The 14,435-nt window shown below is 42.7% G+C and overlaps 1 protein-coding gene across 3 annotated transcripts in view; it reads left to right on the top strand.

The window, feature by feature from the left end:
• Positions 1 to 14,435, top strand: part of TMEM131 (transmembrane protein 131) — a 168,681-nt gene that overhangs the window by 23,276 nt on the left and 130,970 nt on the right. For 2 of the 3 annotated variants that reach the window (XM_026648053.1, XM_026648049.1), the window contains exon 2: positions 12,837 to 12,913. In XM_026648053.1, the coding sequence (XP_026503838.1) occupies positions 12,837 to 12,913 (77 nt within the window). The remainder of the gene's footprint in view (positions 1 to 12,836; positions 12,914 to 14,435) is intronic. The other variant, XM_024213327.2, reaches the window with a different exon arrangement.

The raw sequence follows: 14,435 nt of genomic DNA, 5'->3' as shown, positions 1-14,435 counted from the left end.
CCACTAATGGCAAGGCAGGCTGCTCTTACCCTGCCCTTCCACCCTAGCCCAGAGCCTCTCCAACGCCCCAAACCACTCATCCCCAGCCCTCATCCCCCCGCACCCTAATCTTCTGCCCCAGCCCTGAGCCCCCTCCTGCATCATGAACCCCTCATCCTCAGCCCCAACCCTCATCCCCTTGCACCCTAATCCTCTGCTCCGTCGGTGAGCCCCCTCCTGCATCATGAACCCCCATCCTCAGACCCACAGCCCTCACCCCTGCATCCCCTCCTATCCCCAAACTCCCTCCCCAACCCCCTCCCCCTTCCCCCACACCCCCTCCTGCCCTCAAACTCCCTCCCAAAGCCTGCACCACCCTCCCTTTATACCGCCTCCCACCCCAAACTCCATCCCAGAGCCTGCACCCCTCACCCCCTCCTGCACACACACCCCCTGCTCCAGCCCAGAGCCTGCACCCAGCACCCAAACTTGGTCCCAGAGCCTGCACCCTGCACCCCTCCTGCACCCTAATCCCCAGCCCAGGACCTGCACCCCAGACCACCTCCCCCCCACCCACCCCCTTTCCCAGAGCCTTAGGCAGGTGCGGGGGGCGGGTTCTGGGCACCATCAAAATTTCTACAAATCTGCCACCCATAAGGGTCGGGGCAGTCAGGGGACAGGTAGGGTCCTAGGGGGGGGCAGTTAGGGTGGGGGGTTCTCAGGGGGGGCAGTCAGGGAACAAGAAGCAGGGGGGGGTTGGGGATTCTGAGGGGGGCAGTCAGGGAGTGGGAAGTGGGAGGGAGTGGATGGGGGCGGGGCTATGGTGGGGCTCCCCCCACCCCCCAGTGTCCTCTTTTTTGATTGTGGAAATATGGTAACCCTACGTAAAGATAGAATTATTGTGGGTTGTTGGTTGGGTCTTCTGAGCCTGCAGAGGTTATGAGTAGATGGTAAAGAGCTTGGATTCCCAGGGAGACCCAGTCTCTCACTGAGTAGCTTGTATGGAGCTGGAGGCTTTGGTTAGGCCTTGGATTGCTGCAGGCCTCGATTAGGTTGTCCAGAATTTGAGAATCGGGATGGGGGAGGGGGGAGTTAAGGTTGCTAACTTTCTAATTGCTGAAAACTGGACACCCTTGCCCCGTCCCCTGCTCTGCCTCTTCCCCGGAATTTCCCACCCCCCCCCCCGCATCGCTCACTCTGCCCCCCTCTCCCGGGACTCACCTTCTGCCTGCAGAGCCGGGCTGGGAGGAGCTGATGTGGAGCTTGCCTGCCTGCCCAATTAGGACACTGCGGTCGGGCTCTGACTTAGAAAAGGAGCGAGGGGCTAGGGGCAATTGAGGCACAGTGGGGAGGTCAGTCCCTGAAGTGAGGGGCCAAGAGGAATTGCGGGAAGGTCAGTCTCTGGAGTGAGGGGCGGGGAGGGGGGGCAATTGGGGCACAGACTGAGGGGGGTATGAAAGAGGGGTAGACATGATTTCCTCTCCCCCAGGCAGTGGTGATACTGGTACCTTCCTCTCCACTGGAGTCTGGAGCTTTGTGTCTGGGAGCCAGTTCTCTCTGTCAGCAACTGAGTAGCTCCTCCAGGTAGCAGCTGCTGCTCTTCCGTCTTGATGGGGAGGCTGATTGTAGTTACTCTGGTAACCAACTTTTAGTGTCTGGTCATCAGTACTGACTGGAGACTGCCAGATCCCCTTTTGGACTGGACTTTCTGGTCAAAAACCGGCCACCTGGCAACCCTAACTGGGGAGGATGGGGCAAAGGATAGGTTGTGAGTAACTCTGTTTCAACATTAGTTCCAATCAGTTATAACTGTGCAAATGAAAACAATAGATTGGCAGAGGTATAACTGAAGGCCTAATTTAGGTTACTGAGCCTTACTGCTTGTGGTGATGCATAAGAAGGAAAAAGCTAGAGCCCTGCTCGGATACAAAAGGTTATATCCATAGAGCTGCAGGGCTCTATTGACAATGAGTGAGACCATCAGGGCCACAGCCAGCAACCGGGCCAGGAACCACAGCGGTGAAAGCAGCAGCATGTCGGGCTGCTGCTTGCAGGAGCCAGCGTCCAGCCTGGGCAGCTCCTCCGGTGTGGCTGTGCCGTCCCCAGCCCTGCCTACTGGGACAGGCACCAGGCTCACCAGCAGCTGTACCTAGTCACATACGACTCGCACACTCCCGGACAGGAGTCCCATCAGTGTTGTACATCGGCAGTAGGGGTAGTCTGTGCATTCGAACAAAAGATCTTGTAAGCATGGGTAACCTTCAGTGAGAGCACTTAATCTCTTTCTACTAGTAGGTATACATAGTTTCTTGCAAACTCTTTTTTGCCCAGCACATCATGTTAGTGGAATTTCTTGCTCTCTTTGAAGAGAAACCTTGGTATGCTATTTTTAGCTCTTGAAAAGTGACAGGTGCCTTAGGCTAGGGTCTGTTTGAACAGGGCCTGAGGCTGACTCACTTCCATTCCTCCAGGCTAGGTCAAAGTGCTCTTGTCCATCGCCTGTGTGAATCAGGAGTGTGTTGGCACCTTCTATTTATGGCTGGCTTTCAAAACCAGGACTTTACTAATTGAACTACTAAAGCAAACCCCGCTGCAAAGCTAAACTAAAAGTGGATGAGACAAGTGGATAAAATCCATGTCCGGCTACAGGAAAAATAAATCATGTAACAACTCCCGGAAAGCATTCACTGAAGTAAAGAGCTACTGTATAAAAAGGTTTCAGAGTAGCAGCCGTGTTAGTCTGTATGCACAAAAAGAACAGGAGTACTTGTGGCACCTTAGAGACTAACAAATTTATTTGAGCATAAGCTTTTGTGCGCTACAGCCCACTTCTTTGGATGCTGTAGCCCACGAAAGCTTATGCTCAAATAAATTTGTTAGTCTCTAAGGTGCCACAAGTACTCCTGTTCTTTTTGTATAAAAAGGAATAGCAAAAGGTGTCTGTCCTGCTCTGTCTCAATGTTTTTCTGTCTTGAGTTTTAAAACTAATATTTACAAATTGTGATAAGGCTAGCACAAAACAAATACATTGTTCTTAGTTATTCAACAAAAGTTACTTTGTTTCCAATTTAGCTTAATCTGTTTGCATGTGTATATATGTTTGTTTATTTAAAACCTGGTTGGTGCACTTTTAGTCTTGTATAAAATCTCTACTTCAGCTGTAGATGGTTTAACTTTCACCGAGTATTTTCCATGCAAGTGTTAGCCCTTTGCTGGAGAAGGGGGGACAGGAGGGAGGGGGCATTTAAGGTGATGGGGAAGTGAAAAGAGAAAATGAAAGTTTCTATGTGACATGAGTTTTTGGTCTCAGTCCAGTTCCCCGTGGATGTTTTGCAGGTGGTCTGTGCTTCTTTCTTAAATGTGTATTTATAACCTTGTCCCTGATGGTTCCATCTAGACTCCCTTTAGAGATTTTATTTTATCTGTGCACAGACCCCTGCAACGGAAAGGAAAGGAAAGCAGGTCATCTGGCTACACAATCAGCAAGAGCACCTAGTTTGAGAGGGACAGCTGGCTGGTCCTTTTCTGCCCCTAGGACACTATGTGAGGTGATGGGGCCTGTAGGGGAGGAGTGACATTCTGAATTCTCAACCCAAAATATCATGTTTTAGGAGATGCATAGAAGTTCAGGATGGTTTTTGTGTTACTTGAATCAGTTGGTTCATCTCTAATGAGAGTTGGCCTTTTTTGAACAGCTTGCAGTAATCAGCTGCCTAATTTGTCTGTCTCTCTTGTGGCAGAATAAGCTTCTGTTCTCCAGTGAAACTGATGAAAAGTGGTTATTACTGAAAGCATACAACTTTCAACACTATTTTCTGTTATTCTTGGGATGTCTAAGATTTTTATGAAAAGTTGCACTGAGTGAGCATGGCAGTCATATATCCTATGTATAAGTTTCATGGCATGCTGTCCATTTCTCCCAAGTGCAAACTCCTATCTTGTTTTCCTACTCCTTCCTATCACTGCATATATTAGCCATTTATTAAAACATATTACTTTTCCCCCCTCAAGTATTCCACATGCTGCTCAATTTCCTTCTCACAGGTTATCCATCATCCTATTAGTAATGTTCTATTGGGTGAACTATGGACTATAACTTTGTCAGAAAATCTCAGTGTTTCATTTGAGCAAGACAAAGTGCACTTTGTGGCTCATCTGAACCAAATAAGTTGTTTTTTAAAAAAATCTATGGTGTCTTTTCGAATTGAGTGGTCTCAATTTTTATACGTAGTCTATTTCTTTGTCAGATACAGTCAAGGCTTTAAAACTTACTCATCCAGTTCTAGTCTACTAACACACTAACATGTACGAATACATGTTATGAATCTTGATATAATGACAATCACATAGATATACAGTGAATGACATTATTGAGCATATTGTAATTGGTTCATGGTTATAATAAACTCGCAGTGAGCTTAGTCACAGAGTGGGTTGGAAAATTAAATTAAAAATTAATGTAGAGTACAAAAGATTATTTTTTTTAAAACATCATCGACTTTTACCCATTTTGGTAAGTTAGGCATCACGCTTCCAAAGTGACAGACAAATTTGAAGATAATTCAGAGAACAGATGCTAACAAGTTTCATAAATAAGACTCATAAGGGAAAGGTTTACAATTGGGAGCGTAGTCATTCTAAAGAAAAGACTGAGGGGGAGACATTGATTTTATAAATACATAAAGAAATATTTTAAAAAGAACACTGAGCAATTCTTCTTCCTAACATAAAAATAAAAGGTGGAACTAACATGATGCCTGCCTACCATTACTTTGATTACTCTGCTTGTATTTACTACATCTCTTTTTGTCATCATTTGCCTCATTTATTTAGATCACGGAGATCAAAAAGTAAAGTAAATTGCTGTCTTTAGGCACCAGGAGGCATGGTGGATTTTAGGGGTGTTGGGCTGAATACGAACTTATTCAGTTTAGTATATCGGTTGCCCAGTACATCTTTATAACTTTCTGGTGTTGGTTAGGAAGTTATGGTGCTAAGTGCCACCTTGTTTTGGAGGGTGGCTTTTTTTTTCTTTTTTGCTTTTTTTTTCAAATTAACCCTTCTTCTGGTTATCTGATGCACTGTAGATCTGTATTATTTGTGTCCCAGGCCCAAGCATGTTTTGTTCTATTGTACTGGGCTGAAGACTGCTATCTGTACTTGGTAAATGGTATTTCCTTTATAGGGAATGAGAGAGAAAAATATATTCACATGCATATTTGTATTAACTCCTACACACTTGACTTGGGGCAGGAAACAAGAGGTTGGTTGGTGGTGTTGAATAGTGCTGCCTGTAGCTGTATCAACCTGAAGGATGGTGGCATAGGCAAGAAATTACTTGTTTTTACCATACTTCAAAATAAGCTAGGACCTTACAATTAAAAAACACCATGGTTCCTGACCCAAAGAGTTTACAGTCTAAACGTGCAACATGACAAGGGAAGATCAAACTAGAGGGAAGTAAAAGGAATGACTTTCTGACCATCTAGGTTTCAGAGTAGCAGCCATGTTAGTCTGTATCCGCAAAAAGAACAGGAGTACTTGTGGCACCTTAGAGACTAACAAATTTATTTGAGCATAAGCTTTCGTGGGCCACAGCCCACTTCTTCGGATGCTGTAGCCCATGAAAGCTTATGCTCAAATAAATTTGTTAGTCTCTAAGGTGCCACAAGTACTCCTGTTCTTTTGACCATCTAGGTACTTTTATGGTCCTCATCACTGTAATATTTCAGTGTCTGGCAGCTGTCACCAAAATGAGTGTCTGGTGGTTGAGCATGTCTTGTTTAACATTTGTTTTTAAAGTTTTACACTTCAGAAATGACTGTTCCAAGCTGTGGAAAAGAGTGGAATTTAAATAATCACACATGCAACAGCATATTTGCTAAACTAGCTTGATGAACTTTCTTACTTCAACATTATTTACTGAACAGAAATTCATGTCTCATTACTTAAGTGTTCATAAAGCAACTTTTAATATAATAACCTTGGATCAAAATTATGTTGTCCAACTGAATGTTAATGCACACTTGTGCAAAGATAATGTCTTTGCTCTGACAGATATTATGTATATTTAACAACTGTTAGACTACTAGATTTGTTTTCAAATGTTTAGAGATTTATTAAGATGTTTATGTTTATGCATAACATTCTCCGTGTGTTTTCTTTTGTCTTTTCCAGTAACATCACAATCAGTTGCTATGAATGATTGTAGATTATTTCAGTTTCTCTGTAAAAGGATTGATGGGACAGTAGAAAGTTAACTTAGGAGAAAGATATTTGAGTAACTTGAGGTGCATGAATAGTAAGGAAGACAAAAAAAAGTTGCTTAATAGGACAGCTGTCTTAAATGAAGAATTCAAGTTTTTGAGGTTGCATCTTGAAGCATATCACTAAACAGCCAGCATATATGGCCTACCATACTTTTACTAGCTGCTATTGCTTATGACATCACTTCCGTCAGTGATGTGCAGTTATCTACTTTACAGGAGACTTTCCCTGGCTCGGCAAAAAATGGGCAAGCTGTCTGTAAAGGAAATTTTAAAATGGCTTTGGAGCGGAGCCTGGAGCTGGAGTGCGGACCAGTAGGTTTTTGCCTGGAGCTGGAGTGGAGCCGGAGCAGAGCAATTAAAAAATTTGATTGCTCCAAATCCCTGTTTTAAAATACAGCTTCCCAGACTCCTCATCTGAATTTAGTGACTTCAATCTGAGTGGGAGTCTGAGAAGTTACATGCAACACAAATTTAATGTTGTTAAGCTGCAGTTTTGCTTTTATGAAAATGGAAACAAAGGCTTGAGAGTCAGTGAGTATGTCACCTAAAATAAAAGGTTTAACCACAGAAGCTTAACCACTGACTGCCTTAAGAGCCACTACTGCTATGAAGCACCGCTGCAGAGCTTGGCTGCTGGCCGTGACTTCGCCTAGTTCTAACTGTCACTTGCTCTCTGAAAACATGTCTTGCGAAGTGATATAATGATGAAGGGCACTTTTATTTAAAACAATCACTCACTTAAACACAAAGCACCAGTTTTTGCAGAAGGCTTAAGATATATGAAATACAAAAATGACTTGGAGAGTGGCTGAGGAAGCTTGTGGGTTTTACAGGAGAGCTGCCTGCACTCAAGTTGCTTGGTCGTAGGACTCTGACATAGTTATAGTGTATGAGTTGCTGTGTGTTAAGTTACAGTAGTGACTTTTGGAAAAGTACATTCTTTGTTTACGAATTTGAACCTCCTGAGGCTACAGTCATTTCAGCATTTAGTTTAGGACCTCTGATTTTTAAGTGGCACATGCGTTTGGGGGGGGGGGGGGGAGGAGGAAAGAGCTCTTTGCCTCATTTGCTGAGTTTTGATGTACGTAGAAGGTGTGAAAGTGGTATTTTAATGCGAGGTGGGTGTTCCAGCATATGTTACATTATACTCAAGTCCTATCTACCCTGTTTTTCCCCCCAAAGACTTTACAACTGGAGAATTTATAGAATTATGATGTCACAGATAACAAGCAACTAAAACTCGATTGCGGGGAAGGAATGTTCTTATTCACAAATTCTTACAACAGTTTTTTAAAACACCGATGTAACTCAAATACTTAATTGTAGTGGGGGAGTGATGGATCTCTTTGCTAAAGATTCAGCCCAGCCCGATCTCTCACTTTGTCCCTCAGTTGCAGGCATAGAGTTCCAAATCTACATGAAGTTCTCCAGGATAAATTTCTGGGTGGAGTATTGAAGACCAGATCTAAAATTCTTGATATTGTGGTTAAAAATGGGCTAGTAAAAAAACCTTTTCTGTCAATGCTATCTTTTTCTACTCACTACTTCCATTGCACCTCACCTTTAAAGTCCTGGATGGCCTGGGTGGGTTCAAGACATACAGAAGTAAAAAATAATGGGTTACTTGAGAACTTGTCTATTATACTTGTATTGGCAATTAGTTTGACTGGAAGACTCATGTTCTGAGTTACTAGGATTAAACTTTCTAGGACTGATGGCTGTAATTTCTCAGTTGAGATTCCACTGACTCTGCAATTTGGGATTCAGAGCCCAAGTCCTAATGAGCTTGATGTTATGATATAGGAGCTAAATTAAATGGATCTTGTTTGATTTTTTTTCTATGTAGTTTGTAATGTTGTAAGCAAGTGCTTGATTGCTAGGATAGGCATTCTGTAATACAAAACAGTTAATAGATTAAGAAAACTTCTTTTTTTGTTTGCGTATTTAACATAACTTAATCGATCTACACACGAGTGTTTGGAAAACATTAAGGTTGTAACTCAAATACACAAAAGCAAGCTAATTCAAAGCTAAGACTGACGCTGCAATGACCTGTTCCCACTAATGCCACTGTTAAGATACTGCAGAACATTTACACTAAGATTAACTATTTGGAGCCCCACATAATATTGAAGCATACCAGGATGAGTGGGGCTGTATTTGCAGTCTTGTATTTAAAACTTTGCTTTTGAGTTCTGAAGTTTGGAGGCTGACAAAGCAATGCTGTAAAATGACATCCTGGGGTTCTGTATCCTCTTCTCACTTTACAAGTAAAAAAAATGTTTTTTCTAACTGCAAAGTTTATAAACTTAGCCTGTGAACTCAAAAGCAAACTGTGTTGTTTGTTATCAATAATAATAAAGATTCTGTAATCGATAGGCAAAATATTGTCAATGTGCAAGGCAGTGTAGAGTAGATTCTCTCTTCCATAAGAGAAGAGCAGCAGTCGAAAAAGCAAACAAAATGATAGGAATCATTAAAAAAGGGTTAGAGAATCAGACAAAGAATATCTTATTACCCTTATATAAATCCATGGTATGCCCACATCTTGAATACTGCATACAGATGTGGGCTCCGCATCTCAAAAAAGATGTACTGCCATTAGAAAAGGTTCAGAGAAGGGCAACTAAAATGATTAGGGGTTTGGAATGGGTCTCATATGAGGAGAGATTAAAGAAATTTGGACTTTTCAGCTTGGAAAAGAGGAGACTAAAGGAGGATATGATTGACGTGTGGAGAAAGTGAATAAGAAAAAGTTATTTATTTGTTCCCATAATATAAGAACTAGGGGCCACCAAATGAAATTAATGGGCAGCAGGTTTAAAACAAAAAAAAGGAAGTTCTTCACACAGCGCACAGTCAACTTGTGGAACTCCTTGCCTGAGGAGGTTGTGAAGGCTAGGACTATAACAGGGTTTAAAAGAGAACTAGATAAATTCATGGAGGTTACATCCATTAATGGCTATTAGCCAGGATGGGTAAGGAATGGTGTCCCTTGCCTCTGTTTGTCAGAGGGTGGAGATGGATGGCAGGAGAGAGATCACTTGATCATTACGTGTTAGGTTCATTCCCTCTGGGGCACCTGGCAATGGCTGCTGTTGGCAGACAGGATACTGAGCTGGATGGACCTTTGGTCTGACTCAGTATGGCCATTCTTATGTTCCTAACTGCACTGTGAAGAAAAACAGTATTTTGATAGCAAAATTAGCTAAAAGGGCTCTACAGAGTACATTAAAGAGTACTACTTTTTACATAGCACTATATTTATAGACTAGACCTCTGAGACTTTTTATAAACTAAACTCCATAATTAGATTGAATAAATAAGTTGGATAATGGTATCTTTTGCTTTAGCTGCTGAAACAAAAGGGAAGGGGCCAATAAAGCTGCCTCAATGGTCTAGTGGCAATGCTCTATAGATCAGGGCTGACTTCTCTCCCTTGGCCACAGTGGCTGAATATTGTGCAGTGAATCAAACTTTGAAGGGAGCTGGCCAGTGTTGGGGCTAAAAAGTTAATTAAATGCCACCTTCTTAAGAGAATTGCCCCCCCAGGCATCCAGTGTAATATCTTTTCCTTAGCTCTATGGAAAGCAAATCAATCTTCTGGTTAGAGCTGATTGGGAAACCAAACTTCAGTTCTGCACAAATTTGAGGTTTTTAATTTTTTTTGTTCCAAATGGGATGAAAAACCACAATTTAAAATCACAGAACTGAAACTTGGCAATTTTTTTCATTTTGGAAATACTGAAATGCAGTATTCTGAAATGAAATATGCTCCCTGGCATCTCCAGCTGCCCACCTGCGTGGCTGCCATGAAGGTAGTGACCCTGGAAGCCCTGGCAGCTGCTGACTCAAATTGTTAGTCTGATCAATTCAGCCACTGACTAGCTTCTGTGAGTGGCAGTGAAACTGATAATTTATTAATTTCAGTCAGCAGTTGCCAGGGTTTACAGAGTTCCTGACTCCCTAGTGGCCCCCTGATGGGCTGCCTTGGACCCAGAAAGCCTGGAAGTCCCAGGTCCTCATTAGTAGGCCTATTGGGCTGACCAGGAGCCAGGAATGGGAAGCCCTAGGAGCACTGCCTCCCAAGCTCTGAGGCTCAGCCAGTGGGCAGAAGGGGAGCCAGGAGTCTGGGAGTGCTTGCTGTGCTGCAGGCTACCAAGGGTCTTGGGAGTTGGGGCTCCCCGACTCACAGTGAGTCAGTGGATCCAGGTAGCCCAGTGGTCCCCAATTCCAAGGCACTCTGCATAGCAGGGGTTGCCCTAGAACAGTGGCTCTCAAACTTTTTTACTGGTGACCCCTTTCACATAGCAAGTCTCAGAGTGCGACTCCCCCTTATAAATTAAAAACACTTTTTTATATATTTAACACCGTTATAAATTATACCAGATTATACGCCTTTTTCATGACAGCATGACAGGCGAAGTATTGTCTGATGGAGCCACATCACCCCCCTTTAACATCACCAACGGCGTGAAACAAGGATGTGCTCTCGCTCCTCTCCTATTTAACCTGTTCTTTGCACGTGTCCTTAACCATGCACTGAAAGATCTGGACCGAGGTATATACTTGAAATACCGGCACGATGGTTCACTTTTTGACCTCCGTCGCCTGAATGCAAAGACTGACAGTGCAGAAACTCCTTCTTGAGGCACTCTTTGCTTACGACTGTGCCCTCATGGCTCACACTGAAAATGATCTTCAGCACATTGTCAACAAGTTTGCTGAGGCCTCGCAACTTTTCAGACTAACTATCAGCCTCGGAAAGACAGAAGTTCTCCATCAACCTGCACCTGGATCAAATGCTTCTGTCCCGAGTATCTCCATCGACGGCACTCAGCTGAAAGTAGTGGAGAACTTTAAATATCTGGGTAGTGTCATATCCAGTGATGGATCACTGGATAATGAGATCAATGCACGAATATCCAAAGCAAGCCAGGCACTTGGCTGTCTGCGTGTCAAAGTTTTAAATCACCACAATATCCGGATGTCAACAAAACTGCGTGTGTACAGAGCTGTTGTTCTTTCATCTCTTTTGTATGGGTGCGAAACATGGACACTATATAGGCGTCACATCAAGCAGCCCGAAGTATTTCACATGCGCTGCCTCCACAACATCATGAAGATCCGCTGGCAAGACAAAGTGCCCAATCTCGAGGTCCTCGAGAGAGCCTAGATGACAAGCATCGAAATGATGATCATGAAGTCACAGCTACGTTGAACCGGTCATGTCAGCCGCATGGATGCCAACAGAATCCCCCGCCAGCTTCTGTATGGTGAGCTCTCCCAGGGCATCCGGCATATAGGTTGTCCACGGAAACGTTACAAGGACACCATCAAAGCCAATCTGCACTAAAGCAGTATCAAACCTAGGGACCCTGAGGACGCTGCCAGCGACAGAACACAGTGGCGTGCAACAGTCAGAAATACCTGCATCGCCTTTGAGGAAGACTGCTGCCGGCGTCTACAAGAGGCACGCGAACGACGTCACAGAGCATCAGCAGCGCACAATCCACTGACCGCGAACTTCCCATGCACCATCTGCAGCAAAATGTGCACCTCTAGAATTGGCTTGTACAGTCACCAGAGGGCACACCATAAGACCAACAACTGATGATCTGCACAGATTTGTCATCATCGGATTCAATGGACTACCAAGGAAGGAGGAGGAGGAAATGCTGGAGGCAAAGCAGGGTTTGGGGTGGAGGTTGACAGCTTGCAACCCCCCCATGTAGCAACCTCAGTTTGAGAACCCCTGCCCTAGAACTAAGTGGATGAGCTAGGAGGAGACCAGGCAGGGTTCCATCAGAAGTTTGTCTGAGTCAGTTTCCACAAAATGTTTAGATTTTGATGAACCAGTAAAGTGTTATTGGAAAAAATGTTTCAACTTTGTTGTCCAATTCTACTGCTGATATGAAATGAACCTCAAGTATTTGAGTTTTTTTTGTCTTGAACTTTGCAGATATATGACAGCTGTAATACACTGTTATTCACTACTCTAAAATCTTTTAGGAGATAATGGAAGTCAAAAGTAAGGCAGACAACTGAAGTAGTTGAGTTCTAGTCAGTTTTAAACTAGAAATTAAAGAATGATGCTCAGTTACCATTTTGGATAATATTTCAGTGTTTGACCATGATATTCGCTACTGATGCTTATTGATTAAAAATAGCTAATCAGCTACAATACTGTCATGCTCGTGCTTCCTTCATGAATAAGCAACTTGGATGAATAGCTGACTTTTAATTCAACCAGTCCTTCAGTTACACTAGAAAAATTGGATTCAGAACATAGACAAATGTGGTGCTTGCATAGAGAACTTGGAATTGAGCTGTGTATCTCTGGTGGGATAATCAATTAGTCACTAAGACATGGTATTGAAGCTTTTGTTGTTGCCCCTCATCTTTCATAGCAGAAGTCTGGGATTTTCATGGGTGGGGAAGGGGGAGCTGGGTACTCATGTAATTTAAGTAACAGTAGCTTTCATAAACTGTTTGTGCAAGGTAAATATAACGCGTCCAGTTACGTTTGTTAATGTTATGGGATTAAGAATATTTCTGTCAGTAACTAGCTTTCCCTTTACTTCACAGCTTTCATCCAGTCGGATAGCATAATAGAAGTGCTTCGTTTCAATGAAGGAGGCTTATTGCAGGTAAACAGTCATAAAGTAAGACCATATCAGTTTAAAGTTTTAGCTCACCTCTGTCTTTTATCACTTCTGTAACTTTCATCCCTTTTTTAACTTGCTAGCTGCATTCAATGTCTTTTGGTTTAGTGGATCTTGATTTAAGTAAATTAGGAAGTACTGCTAAAACTGTGGATTTTCTTAACTGACTTTATGAAATCTTCAACATGATATTTTTTCTATTATCTTGCTGCAAGCTGATGAATAATTAAACTGCATTGACTGAGCAGTATTATTCCTTTGAATGGAACATTAGATAAGGGCATCGCAAAGTCTGTGTATACACTAGGCATAACTTTTGCTAAAATTTCCCACCATTACTACCACTTTTTCAGCCCATTAGTGGTAGCAGAGTGAGTGGGACGGGGTGAGAGGGACCATTAGCGTAAAGAGGTTTCTAGGTAGCTGCCATTGTTTTTAGGCACTGTTATCGATCCCTATGTCATGTGCACCTACTCTGACAGGGCTTAATACACCATTGGCTGCCAGTACCTTGTTTGTGCTAGCACTCCTACCTTTACTGCCATCAGTTGAGCTTAAGCAATAGTAGCTTAGATTCCTTTGCATTTGGCAGGGCTGTTTGAGTTCCTTGTTTCTTGCTCCTGCAACCTTTTGATGGCAACTGGCCCGCTGTATACTTCCTTAGTACCTGCCATTATGTCCAAAAATAACAGTGTAGTGCCTTGGCTTGATTCAGCTAAATTGATCAGCAATGAAATTGCTAATGTTGAGATTTAAATTGTCATTGGACTTCGGTGTGAACACCCTTGATGAACAGGGTAGTTCATGTTTCTCTAAGTTTTCGTTTCAGGCTGTCTTCATCCATTTTGAAGGTTGTCCTCACAACCATCATGGGTAGAGATCTAATCTAAGATTTCATTTAAAAAAAATTATGGAGCACAATCTTGTGGCAAGGTATACAGGTGCATAATTACATTTATACATGGGGCTCTGCCTAATGTGCAAGGCCTTGTGTGCGTGAGAAAGTTGCACTCATTTAACTTAAGGTGTGGTTTAACTAAAATCAGTTTTAAATTGGTAAAAACAAGGGTGTGGATACTCTTATTTTGATTTTAGTGACTTAATTCTGTCTTGCTTAAAATGATTCTTTAATTGAATTAAGGTAAACAGAAATAAGCCTGGTTTAAAGTGAAATAAGTGTCCTTGCAAAGGGTTTGCACTAGTTTAACTAAATAAACCAGGTTAAAATCATACCTTAAACTAAACTTGTGCAAGTTCCTCATGTAGACAAGTCCCACATTTCTCATTTGTTACTAGCACAGTTGGGAAGATGATGAAATTCATGACAACTGAGAGCCCTTTGGTACTTGGTCTTATGATAGTTAACAAGCTTAAAATCCAGTAGTGCTTGCAAGTTGGGTGAAGATTGAGAGCCCTATAATTCTGGGTTTATGACTCAATTATTTGTTTCGGGATTACAGAGATTGTAAACTCTACTTAGAGACTAACAAATTTATTAGAGCATAAGCTTTCGTGGGCTACA

The sequence above is a fragment of the Terrapene carolina genome, unplaced genomic scaffold (genome assembly GCF_002925995.2).
Source record: "Terrapene carolina triunguis isolate 2854851 unplaced genomic scaffold, T_m_triunguis-2.0 Scaffold21, whole genome shotgun sequence".
NCBI classification, from domain to species: Eukaryota; Metazoa; Chordata; order Testudines; family Emydidae; genus Terrapene; species Terrapene triunguis.
The sequence above is the reverse complement of the archived record's forward strand: the minus strand, read 5'-3'. Positions and strand labels throughout refer to the sequence as shown.